Source organism: Ursus arctos, unplaced genomic scaffold, assembly GCF_023065955.2.
Source record: "Ursus arctos isolate Adak ecotype North America unplaced genomic scaffold, UrsArc2.0 scaffold_17, whole genome shotgun sequence".
Lineage (NCBI taxonomy): Eukaryota > Metazoa > Chordata > Mammalia > Carnivora > Ursidae > Ursus > Ursus arctos.
The window spans coordinates 13,774,237-13,793,651 of NW_026622841.1; the positions used below are offsets into that span (position 1 = coordinate 13,774,237).

The 19,415-nt window shown below is 35.8% G+C and overlaps 1 protein-coding gene across 7 annotated transcripts in view; it reads left to right on the forward strand.

Moving 5' to 3' along the window:
* The window catches only part of PIGN (phosphatidylinositol glycan anchor biosynthesis class N), a 106,905-nt gene that overhangs the window by 23,388 nt on the left and 64,102 nt on the right, over nt 1-19,415 (forward strand). For all 7 annotated transcript variants that reach the window (XM_026496422.4, XM_048218572.2, XM_057313358.1 and 4 more), the window contains 7 exons: nt 3,910-4,034; nt 5,690-5,820; nt 6,705-6,821; nt 9,406-9,446; nt 12,244-12,303; nt 14,376-14,468; nt 15,148-15,203. In XM_026496422.4, coding sequence (XP_026352207.3) covers nt 3,910-4,034; nt 5,690-5,820; nt 6,705-6,821; nt 9,406-9,446; nt 12,244-12,303; nt 14,376-14,468; nt 15,148-15,203 — 623 coding nt within the window. The remainder of the gene's footprint in view (nt 1-3,909; nt 4,035-5,689; nt 5,821-6,704; nt 6,822-9,405; nt 9,447-12,243; nt 12,304-14,375; nt 14,469-15,147; nt 15,204-19,415) is intronic.

Below are 19,415 nucleotides of genomic sequence, written 5' to 3' on the forward strand. Positions count from 1 at the left end.
TAAAATTGTACTTTAGGGAAAGATAAAAACAAATTAGCAAATTAGTCATAACAAAATATCCATAAGTTTCTCTAAGAAATAAAGTTGTTTGGACTATTTGATAGTGATAATTATCACAGTTTTCACCAGGAATCCAATAGAATTTACATTTCGAAAAATTGTGTGAAAATCTCACTTGTGGACAACGGCTCTCTCCTTTCTTCCTGTCCATTGTTTCTCATTTACATATTAGAACTTAAAATTTGTCTGTTGTAAGAAACATTCATTGATTGACCCTTAATGATTCTTCTTTTTACCAGTAGTGTTTTTTGAACTGACATTGTGGACTTCTCTCTGATATAGTCATTTTTGTTAGTTAGTTTGTAAATGTATTCCTCAGTACATGTCTGCATTTTTCTTTTTATTTACTTAGCAGGAATTAAGTGTTCAGTACATTCTTTGATAAACCCTATTTCTTTTATCGGGATCTTTCTTCTTGAAATTTTCTTTTTTCATTTAACATATACTTTTGTCTCAGGGAAAACTTGAAGTTAAATAAACACATTTTACTTTGCTCATTATCACTTCTTAATACAATCTACTTATGTTAGCATCTGCCGAAAGGCACTTGGCTTCTAATTTCATATACATAGCTAAAAGTGCTCCAGAATCATGGATTTGATTCCTTGTGTATGGGCGGATATAGCTTGTGGCTGGCCTGATTTTTGTCTTTTTTCCTTTCTTTATTTCAACACTGCTAGTGATCAGAAAAAATGATTTGCCCATGACTTCATAAAATATGGTATATATGTATAGTAATAATAGTAATGTGAAATCATCAGCAATGGGAAATGGTGTGAAGGAAAAATACAGGGACTAAGAATATACCTTTAGAAAATTGTGATCTAGGCAGTTAGGGGAAGGCTTTTCTGAGAGTTTCGAGATGATCTCAGAAGTATAGGAGACAAAGTTGGATGGATCTGGATTGCACATGAAAAAGAGTGTTTCAGGCCAACAGCAATATGTAAATCTTGGGCACTGAAGGAAGAACCAGTATAATAGATTTGAGGAACTGAAAGAAGGGGAAGTTAAGGTGGCAGTAATACTCGCTGGGAGCAATATCTGAGGTAAGGCTAGAGTCAGGGGTCTTACCTGGACTTGTGCCCTGGCCAGAGACTCCTGCTTAATCCAAGCAAAACAAATCCATGTAAATGTCTACTCACTTTTTTTTTTTAATGTGGTAAAATACCTATAACATAAGATTTGCCATTTTAGTCATTTTTAAGTGTACAGGTTCAGTAGTGTTAAGTATATTTACATCATTGTGCATCCAATCTCCAGAACTTTTTCATCATGCAAAACTGAAACTCTGTGCTCATTGAACAACTCCCCATTCCCCCCCCCCCAGCCTCTGGCAACTACTATTCTACTTTGTTTCTATGTATTTGTACCTATGTATCTCTGTTTTGTACCTCATATACGTGGAACCATACTGTAGTTGTCCTTTGTGAGTGACTTATTTCACTTAGCATAATGTCCTTAAGCTTCATTCATGTTGGATCTATTTGCTTTTTAAAACTCTGTGAAGGGTTGCCTGCATGACTCAGTTAAGTGTCTGCCTTTGGCTCGGGTCATGATCCAGGGGTCCTGGGATTGAGCCCCTCCGTGGGGAGTCTGCTTCTTCCTCCGCCTCTCCCCCTGGCTTGTGCTCTCTCTCTCGCTCACACACTCTCTCTCAAATAAATAAATAAAATCTTTATAAATGAATAAATAAATCAAAACAATAAAACTCTGTGCACCATCTCCTTTATTAAGCCTTCCATGACTTCCCTTTGCTTCACTTAGCTTCCCGTCCGACTTAGATAACCCTCTTCTATATTCCCTTGATACCTCTATCTTAACTACTTTGTTATGCCATACTGTAATTGTTGATACATTGGCGTATCCCCTTTCAATCCTAAATACATCTTGTTGGTAGAGTTACTGACTTTTTCTCATTGTTAACTCAATTCCTGTCAAGGAATTGTCTGGTACATAGATACAAGTATTAGCTTAGATTAGGTTCAGTTCTGTGTAATAGGGAAAAAGAAATACAGCTTGAAAGTTTACTTTTACTCAGTAAAGATAATGCCAGAAGTAGGCAGCCCAGGACTGATGCAGTACATGACTGCCATAATGGTTCCACGGTGTCATTAAGACCCAGTCTCTTGACTTTCTCCTCTGTCCTCAGAGCATGAGTTTTATCTTCAAAGTTTTCTCATGATCCAAGAGATGCCATTATTTCAGTGTTTTAGGACAACAGTGCGAGGAATCAAAAAGGACCTTCTTTCCTACTAAGTTATATTTATTTCAAAGAGCCTTAGGTCTTCATAGTCTTTTGACTGAAATATTTGATTTATAGCTCATTGGCCACAACCAATAAGGCACATCTAGCTGTATGAGAGGATGAGAAATATGTTGGTTTTAAGGTTGAGCATTGCCATGTTCTGTGAAATCACAGGTTCTTACTTAGAAAAGGAGAGTGCATGTTGGGGTAGTCATCTAGTAGTCTTCCTTGATGCATAACAAATATTTGTTGAGTGTAGAAATGAATGAGTGCCTTTGCAAGGAGATGAGAAAAAATGGGGGCTGATGGTCACGAGTATACTAAATATGGAAGGGAAAGTGGCTAGGGGTATATTTCACCTCTTGTGGCCAGAGGACTAACTTTTAAAAAGCCAATAGGAATCTAATGGGTTGAGGTCTACAAGATTAGTATTTCATAGCTTCCCAGATCTTGTGTCCATATGTGAATGAATAGCACTTTTTACACAATGGAATATTTTTTTTTAACCAGTCATGGAACAAATTCTAACTTAAGTTCCTAGGTTTTTTTGGTTTTTGTCAGCTTTCAATTATATCATTAGAATTTAACTCCTTTCTTTTGAAGAACTCACCACTTCTATCTAGAATTAAAACTTCTTAGGGGCTAAGTAGAATGTATTTGAAAGCTAGGGGATGGTTTTATTCTTTTAAGGAGGATGCTAGCAGGTTACATACTATGTTTTTTATTTACTTCTATTCTTGAATAGCAGACTTCTCTAATGGCAACATTTTTTAGTATTTGTAATAATGAAGAATTATTTCAATAAGTACTTCAAACTTTTATTGGACAATTAAATAGCTCTTGTTAAAGTTACCGTCTACTATATAGTTAGAGACATTCATGTGAACAATAATTATGTATTTTGGCCTACCCTGTTGACTTGTCTAAAATAATTTGAAAGTATTCCCCACAGGTACTTGTTTACATGTTCATGTGTGTATAAGTAGAAGTTTAATCCTTTGTCTTAGGGTGTTATGAATCCAGCTTATCATTATGAAATTAATAATTTTTGACCCATATTTTATTAAGTTAGGGCATTTTTCTATCATACAATGTGAAGAACACATTCTAGTCTTGGGCAAAGGAGATTGTTTGGAAGCTATTCACAAAGTTCTGAGTGACTAGTTATGGTTGGACTCATTGGACTAGGTTGGTAACCTAGACAGGACAGCGAGAAGTAGACCAGCTCTGAAAACATTTAAAAATGATAAAACGTTGCTAAAATGTTGCCTCCAGTACTGTTTTGTTTGGCTCTTGTCAAAATATTTCTTCAACCTGCTGTATTTTATTCAGTGCTTATGAGATCTTCATGAAATCAAGATCCCCTTTCTATAACCTTTTCTTGGCCTACTTATAACCCAGAAAATAGCTCACTTATTATTCGAATGTTGATGTCTGAACCGACAATAAGGACTTTGTGTTGGTAGGTCCTGAGGACAAATTTAAACAAAATAAGATAATTGAATTTTATAGTTATATATAAATGTCACTAGATGTTTTCATCAGAATTATTTTTTAAATAAAACAAATGAACTAAATTTCTTTAACTGATTTGTTACATATAGGAATTCTTTCATGCTGCCAGAAACAACCAATCTTTGTTTTCTAAAGTAAATGAAGAAAAAATAGTTTTTTTCTTACATTTATTAGGAATAGATACAAATGGACATGCTCACCGACCAACATCGAGGTAATTTTAATGTTGTGTTTAATTTCGTGTTTTTGAGGGACTAAGCTATTCTGTTTGAACTTTTAAAGTATTATAATTTTTTTGTAATTATCACAATACTTATATTCCATATTCTTCATTTATCAAGGCAGAGAAAAAAAGTATATATTTTAGAAATATTTAAGGAAATCTTGGGGAAAAAAGCATTTATATGGTGTTAATATTTATATCACAAAAAGATGTGATTAACTATTCCTTATGTGTTCCATTTAATCAGTTTTGTATCTAGCAAACATATAAAGTTTTGTATACCGTATTTCAGTAACACTCCTTATATAGAACAGCAAATATTTTTCTCAGTTTTGCACACCATAAGAGGAAGAATCCATGTTATACTTCTATTCTTTATTTAGAATTTGGTTTAGATAACTATAAAGCCTATCGATTAGCTGCCAGTAATGAATACCTCACGCTCCCCTTCGTGAACATGATGGACTGTTTAAAGTGTTCATACCAAACCAGTCCGTTCAACTGAATGGAATGCTTCAATATAATTTGTTTAGAACATTATATTAGTGTTTTATATCACAAACACTTTAAGGATGGAAACATTTTATACTTGAAACAGTGATACTTACCTATTAATACAGGAGCAATATAGTTTGCATTACGAGAGACATGAACTTGAAAGTCATAATTAATGCATTTGAGATGTAAAAAGCTTTCGTTAAAATACATTTGCTAGTATATGAGAGTATTCTCCTTTTAAACTATTCCTGAAAACTATTTCGTATTCTTTCGCTTCTTTAAAAGGAGAGAATATTATTTTTAACAATCTAAAGAGCTCTGATTTTAAAATATTAATGGTAAAATCTAAAGGTATTGTAGGAGGGACACCTGGGTGGCTCGTTTGGTTAAGCGTCTGCCTTTGGCTCAGATCGTGATCCTGGCATCATGGGATTGAGTCCCACGTTGGGCTCCCTGCTCAGCAGGGAGTCTGCTTCTCCCTCTGCCTGCCGCTCCCCCTGCTTGTGCACTCTTTCTCTCTGTCTCTCCCTCTCTGACAAATAAATGAATAAAGTCTTAAAAAAAAAAAAAGTATTTTAGGAGTGATATACTATATGTTGGCTAATTGAATTTAAATAAATATTTAAAGATTTTATTTATTTATTTGACAGAGAGATAGAGCACAAGTAGGCAGAGTGGCAGGCAGAGGGAGAGGGAGAAGCAGGCTCTCTGCTGAGCAGGGAACCTGACACGGGGCTCGATCCCAGGACCCTGGGATCATGACCTGAGCTGAAGGCAGATGCCCAACTGACTGAGCCACCCAGGAGCCCCCCCCCCATTTTTTTTTTTAAGATTTTATTTATTTATTTGACAGAGAGAGGGACAGCCAGCAAGAGAGGGAACACAAGCAGGGGGAGTGGGAGAAGAAGAAGCAGGCTCCCAGCAGAGCAGGGAGCCCGATGCAGGTCTCGATCCCAGGACCCTGGGATCACGCCCTGGGCCAAAGGCAGACGCTTAATGACTGAGCCACCCAGGCACCCCAAAAACTTTTTAAAAAATAAAAGTTTTTTAGGAGTTACCAACTTTAGATGTAATTAGCTCATGTTGAAGAAATTTGAGTTTTCCAAATTATTGTAATTTAATTTGTTCTTCTGTTTCTTTTTAAACAGGGAATATAAGGACAACGTTAAAGTAGTTGATGACGGAATAAAAGAAATTGTATCCATGCTTGAACATTTTTATGGAAATGATGGGAAAACAGCATTTATCTTTACCTCTGACCATGGGATGACAGACTGGGGTTAGTCTGTCTTTAAGTGACATGTACTTTATGATTAAAGTAGTGGTAAATGTAGCTTGCAGATATCTTGTAATGTTGAAGAGGATTAGATGTCATACTATATACAAAGTGTCTAGCATACAATTGCTTAATGTGTTAATGTAAAAAAAACTGATCTTATGTAAAGAATCTTTCTTCTAGCTATAAAAGGAATATATTCTCATTTAAAATGAGAAATTAGAGAAAAGCATGGAGAAGAAAACAAAAAGTATCCTATTTATCTTCCTAGAGTTAACTGTAAGTGACGGCAAACAGGGTAAGGTTAAGGTGATATCACCAGGGACCCTAGGACTCCTGGAATTCTCCCCTAGATGAGCTTGTCCTCCCTGTGAGATTCCCAAGGCAAACACAGTGTGTACACAGAGAATACGATAAAGCAAAGATGAGTCTTGGGTCCCCAAATCACAGTATAGAATTCTGGAGAGCTGGTTCCACTCTATAAAGGCCTTTTGGCTACACTAGCCAGAGTGGCCTGGAAGAAACTCATCAGAGAGACATTGCTATCCTCTCCAGAACAGATCTGGCCCTGACTGCCTGCTTGCCCCACACAGAGCTACTCTAGTGGCATCTCCTCCAAGTCTTATTGTTAATATTTTTCTTCTTCTTTCAACCACTCAGTCAACAGATGTTCTTTTTGTTTTGTTTTTGCCTGTATGTTGCTCATGCTCTGACTTGCTTTGGGAATATTTTAAAACTAATGCAGAGTTGCAAGCATTTGGGAGTGTGGTGTCTAGAAGTAGAATTACATATGGATCAACTCTTTAAAATTAAGTATTTAAAAAAATATTTAGGTATAAGTTAGTTCTTACATACTTGTCTTATTACTCTTGGTGTCTTATGTGTAGGTTTCCATGGGGCTGGTCATCCTTCAGAGACTTTAACTCCTTTTGTCACTTGGGGAGCTGGAATCAAGTATCCCCAAAAAGTATCAGCTCAGAAATTTGATGATGCATTTTTGAAAGGTATAAACATTTATCTTTATTGTTTTTATAAATACATTTTAAAATAAAACCAAAGTTTAAAAGATTACTTTTCAAGTTATAGTTTTCATTTTGATATTTGTATCATTATGATTTTTATGTATTACTTTTGTATATATTTGGTTTATACTATTCAGATTGAAATATACAGTCTTAGGGGCACCTGGGTGGCTCAGTTGGTTAAGTGTCTGACTCTTATTTTGGTTCTGGTCATGATCTCAGGGTCATGAGATCAAGTCCCACGTCAGGCTTTTGCGCTGAGCATGGAACCTGCTTAAGATTCTCTCTCTTCCTTCCACCCTCCCCTCCCTGCTCACACACGCCTTCACACACACGTGCTCGCTTTCCCTCTCTCTCAAAAAAAAAAAAAAGAGATATGTAGTCTTAGTTATCTGCCTTATGAAGGTACAAGTATAAATTATCCTATTTTTTTTTTCCACAAGCCTTTTTATTGCTGGGATTTGTATTAAACTCTTGAGTCAAATCTTACCTGAAAAGACTATCACTCAGATAAATCACACATATGTCATAAATTGACATTTCACAACTGGACTGATTTTGCCCTGTCTCTAAGAGAGTACTTTTGAACGCTGTCTGTGGTACTCAAGCCTCCCTTCCTTCCTAACCCACAAGGAAAAGGAATTCCTTTTTCCTGAAGCCTTGCTTATTTTGTAAGGTAAGGTTTTTTTCAGAGTTCCAAAATTTTTATTAATTGGACAAAACAGATTCCTTTCAAATGCCTTACTCCAGATTAGTTGTATAAAACTCATCCAAAACACTTGTTAAAAATACAGATTAAAAAACAAACAGATTTTCAGACCTTGTCACTATATTTTAATTCTGTGAGTCTGGGTGAGGCCTAGAAATTTTCTTTTTAAAACCCTCTCCAGGGACAGCCATGTTTAGGTATTTTTATCATAGAAGAATCTTTTTGGTTTGTGTAGTAAGATTTCCTTAGACTATTTCTTTGAATTAATTTTCTTATTGAGACATAATTCTCATACCATTTTAATTTTAATTCATGTTTAAAAGTGTACAATTCAGGGTTTTTAGTATATTCACGAGACTGTATGATCACCTCTACTATCTAATTACAAATATTTCAACAGTACCCGGAAAGAAACCCCTTATGCATTAGCAGTCACACCTTATTTCTCCCTCTCCCTATCATCTGGCAAACATTACTTTCTCTCTCTCTGGATCTGCTTATTCTGGACATTTCATATAAGTGGAATTACTCTCTGTCTGGTCTTTGTGTCTGGCTTCTTCCACTTGGAATAATTTTTTCAAGTTTCCTCTGTATTGTAGCACATATAAGTAGTTTTGTTAATAGCTGAATAATATTCTATTGTATGTATAGAGCATATTTTATTTATTCAATCATCTTATAGACATTTGGGTTGTTTCCATATTTGGTTATTATGATACTACTGCTGTGAACATTTGTGTAAAAAGTTTTTGTGTAGACATATGTTTTCATTTCTCTTGGGTAGATACCTAGGGTGGAATAAATGGGTCACATATAACTTTGTGTTTAATTTCTTGCAGACTGCCACACTGTTTTCTAAAGCAGCTTTGCCATTTTATATTCCTATGCTCTTTGGTAAATGGATTAGATTGGGTCTAATAGAAACTAGGTTAAATAGTATGTTTGTCTTAGGAGATAAAACTTTATTTTGGCACTTGATTTCTCAGTGAATTAATGGTTTAGAATGATTTAACTTCAAAAATCATTATAGAACGCATATACTTTTTTCTTCTATGAATATTAAGAATCGTAAGTTATAGAGAAAGGGGATGTGTATTTTCTCCTCATCAGGTGATTAGTGTGAATTTTTAGTAGCTGACTAGTAGAACCAGCAACATATTTTTAAACTCTATTAGCTTATTAAAGGAAATTTCATCAAAAAAATATCTTAGACCCCTTCTGGTAATATATCTTAAAATCATTAAATCAAGACATGGTCTCTCACCATTTGTTTTGATGGCTGTTTAATGAAATTTCTGAATTTATGTGTAGAAAAATAGGGGAATGAGTTATCTCTGAAGGCGATTTTAATAGTAACTCACTATAGTATTTTAACATTTGGGATTAGTGACAGTAGGAACATCACAGCTACAATTTTAAGTTTTTTTGCAAGCAACTGACGGTTGAGAAAAAAGAAAGGCTTAGGTTGACTAACAGACTATCAGTTCCCTTAATTACTGCCTGGAGCAGGACTGTCATTAGTTGTAGTCGTGCTGACAGCTGTTACCATTGTGCCTTTTACTTCTGTCTTCCCTTCCTTGGCCTTTTGATGTTTTGAAACAATTGTCTGCAAATGAGCATTTTGAAAGTTTAGTAAATTATCACAGAAAACACCAAATATTTATTTTAAAGCTATTCTTTGAAAATTCTGGTTTTAGAAATATACAGCTGTGCCTGTTTAAGTGCCCTTTTTATTCATAGTTGGCTTAGAATAGATTTTCCCAATACTTTTGTTTGACATTACGCCTTGATCTCTTAATAATGAAACTTATTTTTTTTAAATCTTAACATCAGCTCTTGTGTCTAATTGTGTTTCAGAATGGAAATTAGAGAACTGGAAAAGGCAAGATATCCATCAGGTATTCAGTTCAATTTAATCACTTTGAAATTTAATTTTGATTCCTATAAGAAGTTTAGACCAAAAAAAATCTGAAAAGCAGTATTAATAATAATGTTGATAAAGGATTTTTCAAAACATTTCAATTACCAAGGGAAATCCTTCCAGTGCAAATATTTTAACTCAACTAATCTTTCTTCTGGCAAAATAAAAAAAACTTCAAATAAAACTGAAAGAAGACTCCCTGCAAATAACACTGGCTAATTAAAGAATTATTAACATAAATTGAAATCTGCATGCCTGTTCAATTTCTGTGTTTTTTGTCATGGTTGCCTTGCTTAGTTGCTTTAAGCACAGAGCTAATAAATAATAAAACCCTGTTATGGCTTTTTTTCCCTGTAGTACGTGAGTTCCCGTTTCTTTTTTATTAACACATATTTTATCTTTAATTCTACCCAGGATGCTTACAAATGCAATGGAAAAAAAAATGGCAAAATATAGACTACATAGCTAGAAACCTTAGATTACAGGAAAATGCATGGCCAACCTAATCAAGTTAGACTGGTAACATTATGTATAAATATGAAGCATGGAATTTTCATTGTTGAAGATATGCTATGTAAACAGCCATCTTCACGATTTGTAGAAGGCGTGGCATTATTGGTATATGGCCTCCAAGGTAGTAGGAATATTTTACCTTCTCCAGGTCACCTCACAAGCCGGCATTTCTTATTATGGTGGATAAACCAAGGTCCAGGATCTCATTTTCAGGCCTGTGATTGCAGAAGCCTGTTCTCTGTCAGTGTATTAAGAATGGTCTTTTCTCTCAGGATGGCTTCATATCACCCAAATAAATGGAAATATATAAAATTAGAATAGCAACTTAATTTTGCAATAAAATCACTGTCAGAGGAATAGGGAATATCTTGAAGATCATAAAACATGTTTTACTTATAGCCAGACTGGATTATAATTTAAAACTAAATATAGACTCAGCTATTGCTCTCTGAATGCTCCTACTTCAAATCTACATTAGATGAGAATTTCTTTACTCCTTCCCTCCACCAACATTGTTAGGTATCTGTATCTGCAGTGTGTTTAAACATTGTGTAGACATTAGCACTAAACATGTATAAGGGATATAATGATGAGTAAAAGCAGACAAAATGCCTGCCCTGGGAAGCTTACAGTTTGGGGGTGAGAGCAGAAAGTAACCAAATTATTATACAAATAAATGTAAAATTATAGCTGTGCTAATAAGTACTACAAAAGAGGACTGTGAAGCCAGGAGAGCAGAGAGTGGATGTATCTGGTAGACGGTCTGGTCAACAAAGTCTTCCTGAGACACTGAGGATTGAGCTGGGACTGAAGAATGAGTAGGAGCTAGCAGGCACATGATACTCCCTCTCCCTTTCCAGGCGGAGGTTCATCATGTACACAGAGCTTGGTAAGAGGATACATGGCATATTAAAGGATCACACGTTGCAGAGCAACTGAGACTGTGGTGTGATGTCTGGGTAGGCAGTAGACCCTGTAGGACTTTATGGGCCTTTGGACTTAATCCTAAAGCTTGGGGAAGCCCTTGAGGTATTTGAAGCTTGGAGAGTGATATAATCTGTCTTTTTGTGAAAGAATTTCTTTGGCTGCAGCATGGAGAACAGATTAGAGGAGGCCAACAGTGGACTCTGGGGGAAAGGGAGAAGGCGATTAGAGGCCATTGGAGTTTTCCAGTTTTCTGTGAGATGCTACTTTGTAAAGAGAGTCCAGATGGTAAAGAGTGAGAAGCATTGAGAGCCTGGGACCAAACTCCAACTTTAAATGGGGAACTAGAGATGGTATCTGTAAAAGAGCTACCGTGAAATTGAAGACACTCAGTGGAGTGTGGTGTTACAGAAGCCGAGAAGGGAATGGTCTACATGGTGTTGCTGAGAGGCCAAGTAATTAAAATAGCCACAACAGCATTTGTAGCCACCATTTATTGAGGGATTATTAGGTGCCAGGTACTTTATAAATTTAATCTTATTTAATTATGCCATAACTCTGTAAGGGAGAGTTTTTTTTTAAGTAAATAAATGATAAGGAAATAAGTAAATAAATGATAAGGAAACCAAGGCATTGGGGAGGTTAAGTAAACTGCCCAAGGTCTCGGATTGCAGGCAAGGGTTTGGAACTGGGTATTCTGACATCTAAGCACTTTATTGCCTGAGAAATTATAAGGACTAATATAAAAACAGTCAATCAGATTTAGAAAAACAGAGGATGTTAGCTCTCTAAGGGAGAGGGGTCTATGGGATGGTGAAGGGTCAGAAAGGAAGTTGGAGCAGGCTGAGGAGTGATGGGGAGTTGGGGAGGTGGAGGTAGAGGCACGAACAACTCTCCAGGAAACTAGGGGGGTTGTATCTTTTCTGGACTTCACTGGCTGGCCAAACCTTCTGGTATATACTTTTTCTTTAGTTAATAAATACATTTCTCCAGTTAGAGCCTTCTACTGCTATTTACTTTCTATCTAGTTAAAGCATCCTTTTCATAATACTGAAAAACTATTATATAAAGTAGTCAAGTTCTTAGCTACCAGGGTAGGTAACTTTTTGTTCTAGCGTGTTTTACATTTGGGGCTCTTTCAAATTTATTTTTTTATACATTAATGCAGCTGTAACAAATGATATTTTTAGAGTTGATATCTATTGTATATTAAATGTTTGAAGGTAGTGGATTATAATGAACATCATGATTATAGTCCAAAATATAGTTGCATTAAATTATTTAATTTTTTGTTGATATCTGTAGACTTATTAGAATTGAACTTTTTCTGTTTGTAGGCTGATGTTGCACCATTGATGGCTTCTCTTATTGGAGTTCCCTTTCCCCTTAATTCAGTGGTAAGGAGTAAAATTGAAATTTTCTTATCAGCTCTCAGAAAAAAAGAGTGTACAGTAAAATTTACTTCTTTATGTCTTTCTGAATAATCTTTGGTTACATTTAAAACTGTATTTTCCTCTTTCTTTCTAAGTATACAATAATATCTCATAATTGTGTGTGTATTATAACCTACAGCATGGAGTACTAGTCTAATAGCTTTTCTTTAAACTTTTATATTTGCTAAAATGTGTACAGATTTATCTTCGTCTTTCAGTCATAAGTGGTAAAAATATATAAATAATTTTTATTGCAAGCAGCAGAAACTTAATCCATTTAAAGGGAATTCATTAAAAAGTTATTGCCGGGTTGTTGAATCAAAGTGGTGCTCAAAAACCAGGCTTAGAAATGAACAGAAACTAAGAGAGCACCAGAGACTTGGAAGAAAGAACCAAACAGTTATGCCCTGTGCACCAACACTAGGGGAGAAGAGTATTACATCTGTTGTACTTTTTGTTCCTTGACTCTCAAGGGTCAAATTCCAGTGCTTACCATTTGAGTGGGCTTGCCTAGGTTATTTGTCTACCCTTCAGTAAAGGAAGGTGGGGCTCCATTAGAAATCCACTATAGGGGCGCCTGGGTGGCGCAGTCGTTAAGCGTCTGCCTTTGGCTCAGGGCATGATCCTGGCGTTATGGGATCGAGCCCCACATCAAGCTCCTCCGCTATGAGCCTGCTTCTTCCTCTCCCACTCCCCCTGCTTGTGTTCCCTCTCTCGCTGGCTGTCTATCTCTGTCAAATAAATAAAATCTTAAAAAAAAAAAAAAAAAAAGAAAGAGCCTCCCTTCTTTAAAAAAAAGAAAAGAAAAGAAACCCACTATATTATATCCAGTGGGGGAGATTTCTTTTCTTTTTTTTTTCCTTCCAAGATTTTATTTAAATTCAAGTTAGTTAACATATGGTGTAGTATTAATTTCAGGAGTAGAATTTAGGGATGATTCATCACTTACATATAACATCCTGTGCTCATCACAAGTGCCCTCCTCAATGCCCATCAACATTTAACCCCTCCCTCCCATGGCCCCTCCGGCAACCCTCAGTTTGTTCTCTGTAGTCAAGAGTCTCTTATGGTTTACCTCTCTCTCTGTTTTTATCTTATTTTATTTTTCCTCCCTTCCCCTATGTTGATCTGTTTTGTTTCTTAAATTCCACAGTGGGGGATATTTCTAAACATAGAATGGTAATGCTGTTAAGAATGGGAACTGGAGGGGCGCCTGGGTGGCTCAGTCCTTAAGCGTCTGACTTTGGCTCAGGGCGTGATCCCACGGTCCTGGGATTGAGCCCCGCATCAGGCTCCCTGCTCTGCTGGGAGCCTGCTTCTTCCTCTCCCACTCCCCCTGCTTGTGCTCCCTCTCTCGCTGGCTGTCTCTCTCTCTGTCAAATAAATAAATAAAATCTTTAAAAAAAAAAAAAAAAGAATGGGAACTGGATGCTGAAAACTAAAAAAATGTGTGTGTGTGTGTGTGTGTGTGTGTATTCCAGCCAGCCATTCTTATTAGCTTTTCAAATCAAACTTTTAAAAAATAACGTCATCTAACTCAGAACTCTGAGAAAATGACCCTTTTGTCATAAGTATGTGTGTATGTGTATAACTGAAACAAAAGTTTCACGAAAGTCTTTACTCTTACTATGCCCGTTATACTCTCAATTTTCTTATTATGCTTTTTTTTTTTCTTTTTAAGTATGCTGGTTGTGGCTCACAATTAGTGATTTGTCATGTGCGCAAAGCATTTTGTTCAGTGCCTAGCACACAATAGTCTTTCAATAGATGCTAGGTTTTATTGAACCTATTTCATCTCTTTTGCTTTATTTATTATATGTACTTTGTTGAAAAAATAATAGAACATTTTTCAGTTATGATTTTTAAAAAGATATTTTGCTTAATTATTTCAGTAATTTATTCATCTACCTGTCTTGTCTTTAGTGCTTCCTTTGTAAGTCTGTTTTGTTTTATATGAATAGCCTGAGCTATTAATACTAATAATAGTATGCTAATAATATTAATACTAATATTAAACCAGTATTTATTATTTACAGGGTATTCTTCCTGTAGATTATCTTAACAACACTGATCTCTTCAAAGCAGAGAGCATGTTTACAAATGCAATGCAGATTCTTGAACAATTCAAGGTAAAATAAGACACACACAAAAATGGATACTACTACAACTTTAAAATCAAATATATTAAGTGAAAATATTTGATTTTGTGTTTTAAGAAGTTATTTTCTATAGTTTATTATCTTTAAATTTTGTGTATTTGACGAATGTCATAAAGCTTAACATTTGTGAGGTGCACGTTCCATGAATCAGTTTGAGCTATGGAATTACCTTTGGGAAGTGTCTCTAATTGTAAGACTACCACATCTGCTTATAAAGACTACACACCAACTCTTTATTGATTGGAATTTGCCCCACAGAAGTAGTATTTGAGATTGCTATATTTCTTGTCATCTCATGTACATTACCATATGCATTAAGCTTAGCTAAAGAGGTGACCATTTAACTGAAACTTTGTTATTCTTAATACTGTTAATGCAGTTTGACTTGGTTTCTAAGAGTAAAAGAAGTATTACATTACAGTATGTTATTTTGCACACTTGATTAATTCTCAGCTTATTGTGATAGTATGATAATCTGAAATTTCTGGTTAAATATTTATGGAATAATAGAGTGACATAAAATTCCATTTAGTTCTAAAGTAATAACCTATCCCCAAAGAGACATTTTAATGGATGTTTGTATTTCAAAATGAAACTAATTTTTTTCTCTTTTATAATATAATAAAATATTTTCCTATCTGGTTCCCAGGTGAAAATGACTCAGAAAAAAGAAGCTACTTTACCAGTTTTTTTTACACCATTTAAGTAAGTCTTATATTTTTTATTAACTTGTAGGAAGGAATTTTTTAATGAGTTTGAGTACTGACAGGATAGATTACTTAGAAACTTGGTCTTTTGTTTATATTAGTGCAAACTCTAAACCAAAAGCCTCTTCTACTGTTTTTGTAAATAATGGGCCAGATGCCAGATGCCTTTGAATAGCTGATAAAGGAGATAAAAGGGCACAGAGAGGTGTAGGAGACATTAAGGAGATCATTGGACAGGGCCTGCCTGGGAGGGTGTGGGGACTCTTGGCTTGGTTGATTGTTACCATTATGGCTTGTAGAAAGAAGAAAAAGATGGTTTGAGGAACAAGGATGAATGTTTCTGAGTTTAGCTTACGTTTGAAGATACCAATTAATTGGTTAGAATTAGTTGAAAATTAGTTAGAAATAAAAATAGTGTAACAAGTTAGGGACTTGGATCTCAACATAGAGATGAGAGTTGGTTGTGTGGGTTTGGAGGCATCAGCATAAGATAAGATGGTGGCGTTAACTGTTGCACATGTAGGAGGCTCTAGGAGAACTTAGAAAGTGACAAGAAACGGCCAATGATACAATTCTGGGAGACATTGACAACTACTGGGTGGGTAAGGAGGAGAGCAGACTTTGGTGGGCAGCAGGATTTTGTTCTCCTCAATCTGTTTTCCTTGAATCAGGAGAGGGGAGATAGGAGTCACAACCCTGGCTCTGCACTCCCAACGTGGGCCGGTTTATTCAGCCTCCTTTATTCCTCCTTGTCAGGGTTCATTTTCAATTAGCAAGGATTCACGTTTAAATTAGGAAGGATTTTGGTCTTGACCAAAATATATGTAGAAAGTCTTTGAAGTATGGGTGTTAGGGGTGCGTTTGAATGACTTCATTGGAATTATTTTTGACAACTTCTACAGCACTAGTGTGGTATTCATAAACTAGAAAGCCTTAAATATTGCATTGCCCTCTGAATAATGTGAATACATCCCTGACTTTGTGTGTATTTGTGTGAATAGGAGAGCAAAAACCAAGCAAAATTAGGGTTTTCCAACTTATGATCATGTGAAATTAATTACCCTAATATTACATAATATACATCAAAGGTAGAATTACCTTTGAAGAGTGTCCCTAATTGTAAGATTATCACGTGTGCTGATTGGAACATGCCCCATATTATCTCATATACATATCTTATGCATCTGTTTATCTACAGTGTAGTGGTATAGTCAGAGAATAATAAAATAAATAAATGAACTAGAAATATATTATCAGTTCCTGGTGTGAAGAAAATACACAGGACATTGAAAGCAAGACTGTGGGTTACTTTCGACCAGCCACTCTAAAAGGATTGGTCAGGGAAGAGGTACTCTTCTGCACAGGGCTCAGGTGCATACTGCCTACCTTCTTCCACTTAGGCCTGCTGGCTGATCATGAACTTGCTGTGCTTTGATGCTCAACATGTGCCTGCAGAGCCACTGCTAGCCTCGTGTCATCTGGGGGCCCTGCAGCATGTTTGATTCCTCCCCAGTTGCTCACCCACTCTGGAGCAAAGCTGCTAACCCTCCCTGCAGACTTGTCTGGCTGAAAAATCACCATTTGTCAAAAGCCTGCAATATGACCAAAAAATACCAAAGATTAAATGAAGAATTGACTCCTGAGGAAATAATTTAAGGAACAGATAAGAACCTAAAAATGTTAAAATTCTCAGAAATATCTGAGAAGCTATTGTATCCATAAAACAAAAAGCACACACTTTACAAAATGAGAAAGAGCACAAGATGCATATTTTAAAAAAGAGAAATGCAACTAAGAATTTACAGAATAATCCATTGTACAAGAATAGTCCAACTGGGAGACGAACCCTCCAAATTAAAATAGCCAAATGAAATGAATTTTAATACATGGATTGAATAAGAAGCTGGAGGAAACACAATGGCACACATGGATAGCGTACATTTCTTCATCCCCTGAAACAAGGACAAGTGGAAACTTCAGGGAAAAGAAAACATTTCCAACTGTACAGAAAGTATGCTTCAAACACGAAGCTACCTAATATATAAGGTGATTTCAAACAGCTGCTGGGAGTATGAGAGAGAATTCATTTGAACAGTGGGACATAGAGTGAAGCTTTAATGAAATAGACAAGAAAATCTAATAATAGCATAAAACTTAACTACTCAGTGAACATATTTAAATAATCATAATAAAGTAAATACTGGTTTTCAGCTTTTAGAGTCAAACCTTAGACAAAGCAAGGAAGACTTAATTATGATTACAGAATAGAGTGTAAATGTCCTATACCTTAACAGTGTACAAGGCTACAGGTTGGAAGGCAGAGGAGGAAAGAAATACAAGTGGAATAGTAGTGGTGCTATTGTCTTCATAAAATGGAATGTGGAGATTCTGGATATAGTTGAGAAAGTACGACAGAGGTGTATGTATTACATTATTAAAGGGACCAATGTAGGGGCATCTAGCTTGTTTAGTTGGTAGAGCGTGCGACTCTTGATCTTGGGGTTGTGAGTTCGAGACCGACATTGAGGATAGAGCTTACTTAAAAATAAAGTGACCAGGGGCACCTGGGTGGCTCAGTCGGTTGTTAAGTGTCTGCCTTCTGCTCAGGTCATGATCTCAGGGTCCTGGCATCGAGCTCCGCATTGGGCTCCCTGCTCAGTGAGGAGCCTGCTTCTCCCTCTCCCTCTGCCTGCCGTTCCCCCTACTTGTACTCTTTTTCTTTCTCTCTGTCAAATAAATAAATAAAATCCTTTAAAAAATAAATAAAGGGACCAATGTAGCCAACAGAAGAGGTAAAAATAGTAATATACCCGTATTGAGGGGAGAGGAGAAGCAAGAACAGGCACAGTCAGTGAGGAGTCCACAGAAAATGCCTCAGGTCATCCAGTCAAGAAATAGTAATAAAAGCATATTATTAAGAAACATGGAGGTAATTACCAGAATAACTGAAAATAGGTGTAAAAGCTTTTGTCTTTGGGTTGGGGAACTGAGAGATGAGAAGGGTGGGGCAGGGGTTTGTTGGTTGTCATTATGCCCTCTGTACTGTTTCTGATTTTTTAAAATTATGTGCATATAGTACTTTGATAAAGCACATATTTTTTTAATAATAATTTTTTATTTTATGTTAGTCACCATACAGTATATCCTTAGTTTTTGATGTAATGTTCCATGATTCATTATTTGTGTATAACACCCAGCGCACCATGCAATACGTGCCCTCCTTAATACCCATCACTGGCCTATCCCAATCCCCCACCCCTCTCCCCTCTGAAGCCCTCAGTTTGTTTCCCAGAGTCCACAGTCTTTCATGGTTCATTCCCCCTTCTGTTGATCCCCCCTTCATTCTTCCCTTCCTTCTCCTACCGATCTTCCTATTTCTTATGTTCCATAAATGAGTGAAACCATATGATAATTGTCTTTCTCTAAAGCACATATTTTTTAAAAGAACAAAAATAAATAGGTATTTTAATCACTGGCACAAATGATCAAATGAGATCATAAAAATAATGGGCATCAATAAAGACATGTATTCTTCCATGTAAATATTAGAATCAGTGTCTTGAGTTATATGAAAAATTCTTTGGTAAGTAATTTGGTGAGGATGGACATTTTTACAGTATCAAGTATTACTATCCAACGTTCACTTATTTATATCCTCCATTATGTCCTTAAGTAAAACTTTATAGTTTTCCCCGTAATATACATTTTTCATTATTTACTCCTGGATATTTTATTTCTATTATGAGTAGTATCTTTTTTGTTTTTCTTACATATGTTCAGTATATTGGGAAAAACAGTTATTGCCATTTACCATCTGAGTACAAGGGACTCTCTGTTTTTCTCTAATCCAGTGAATTTACTCATGTTTACACCATCTGTTTTCTTCCAGTCACCTTTATATATACAATTAATGTCAGCGTTATGCACTTAGAAACTATATCAAGTAATGATGACATATAAACATCATAACAGATGAAAGAATACAGTTGTCACAGATCCTTTTTGCAAAACAGCTCAAGTTCTTGTTATAAACAATTGTTCAGTGAAGCCCTTCCCTCTTGAATAAGTACCATATTTCCTTTTTCTTCTTAGAAATGCATGATTTACTCATCCCTTCTTAAATTTGAGAAAATTTAGGATATTGACATCTGAAGTTTCATAGTCTTGAGATTTTACTTAACACGATCAATTTCACCAGCATCCCTAGATT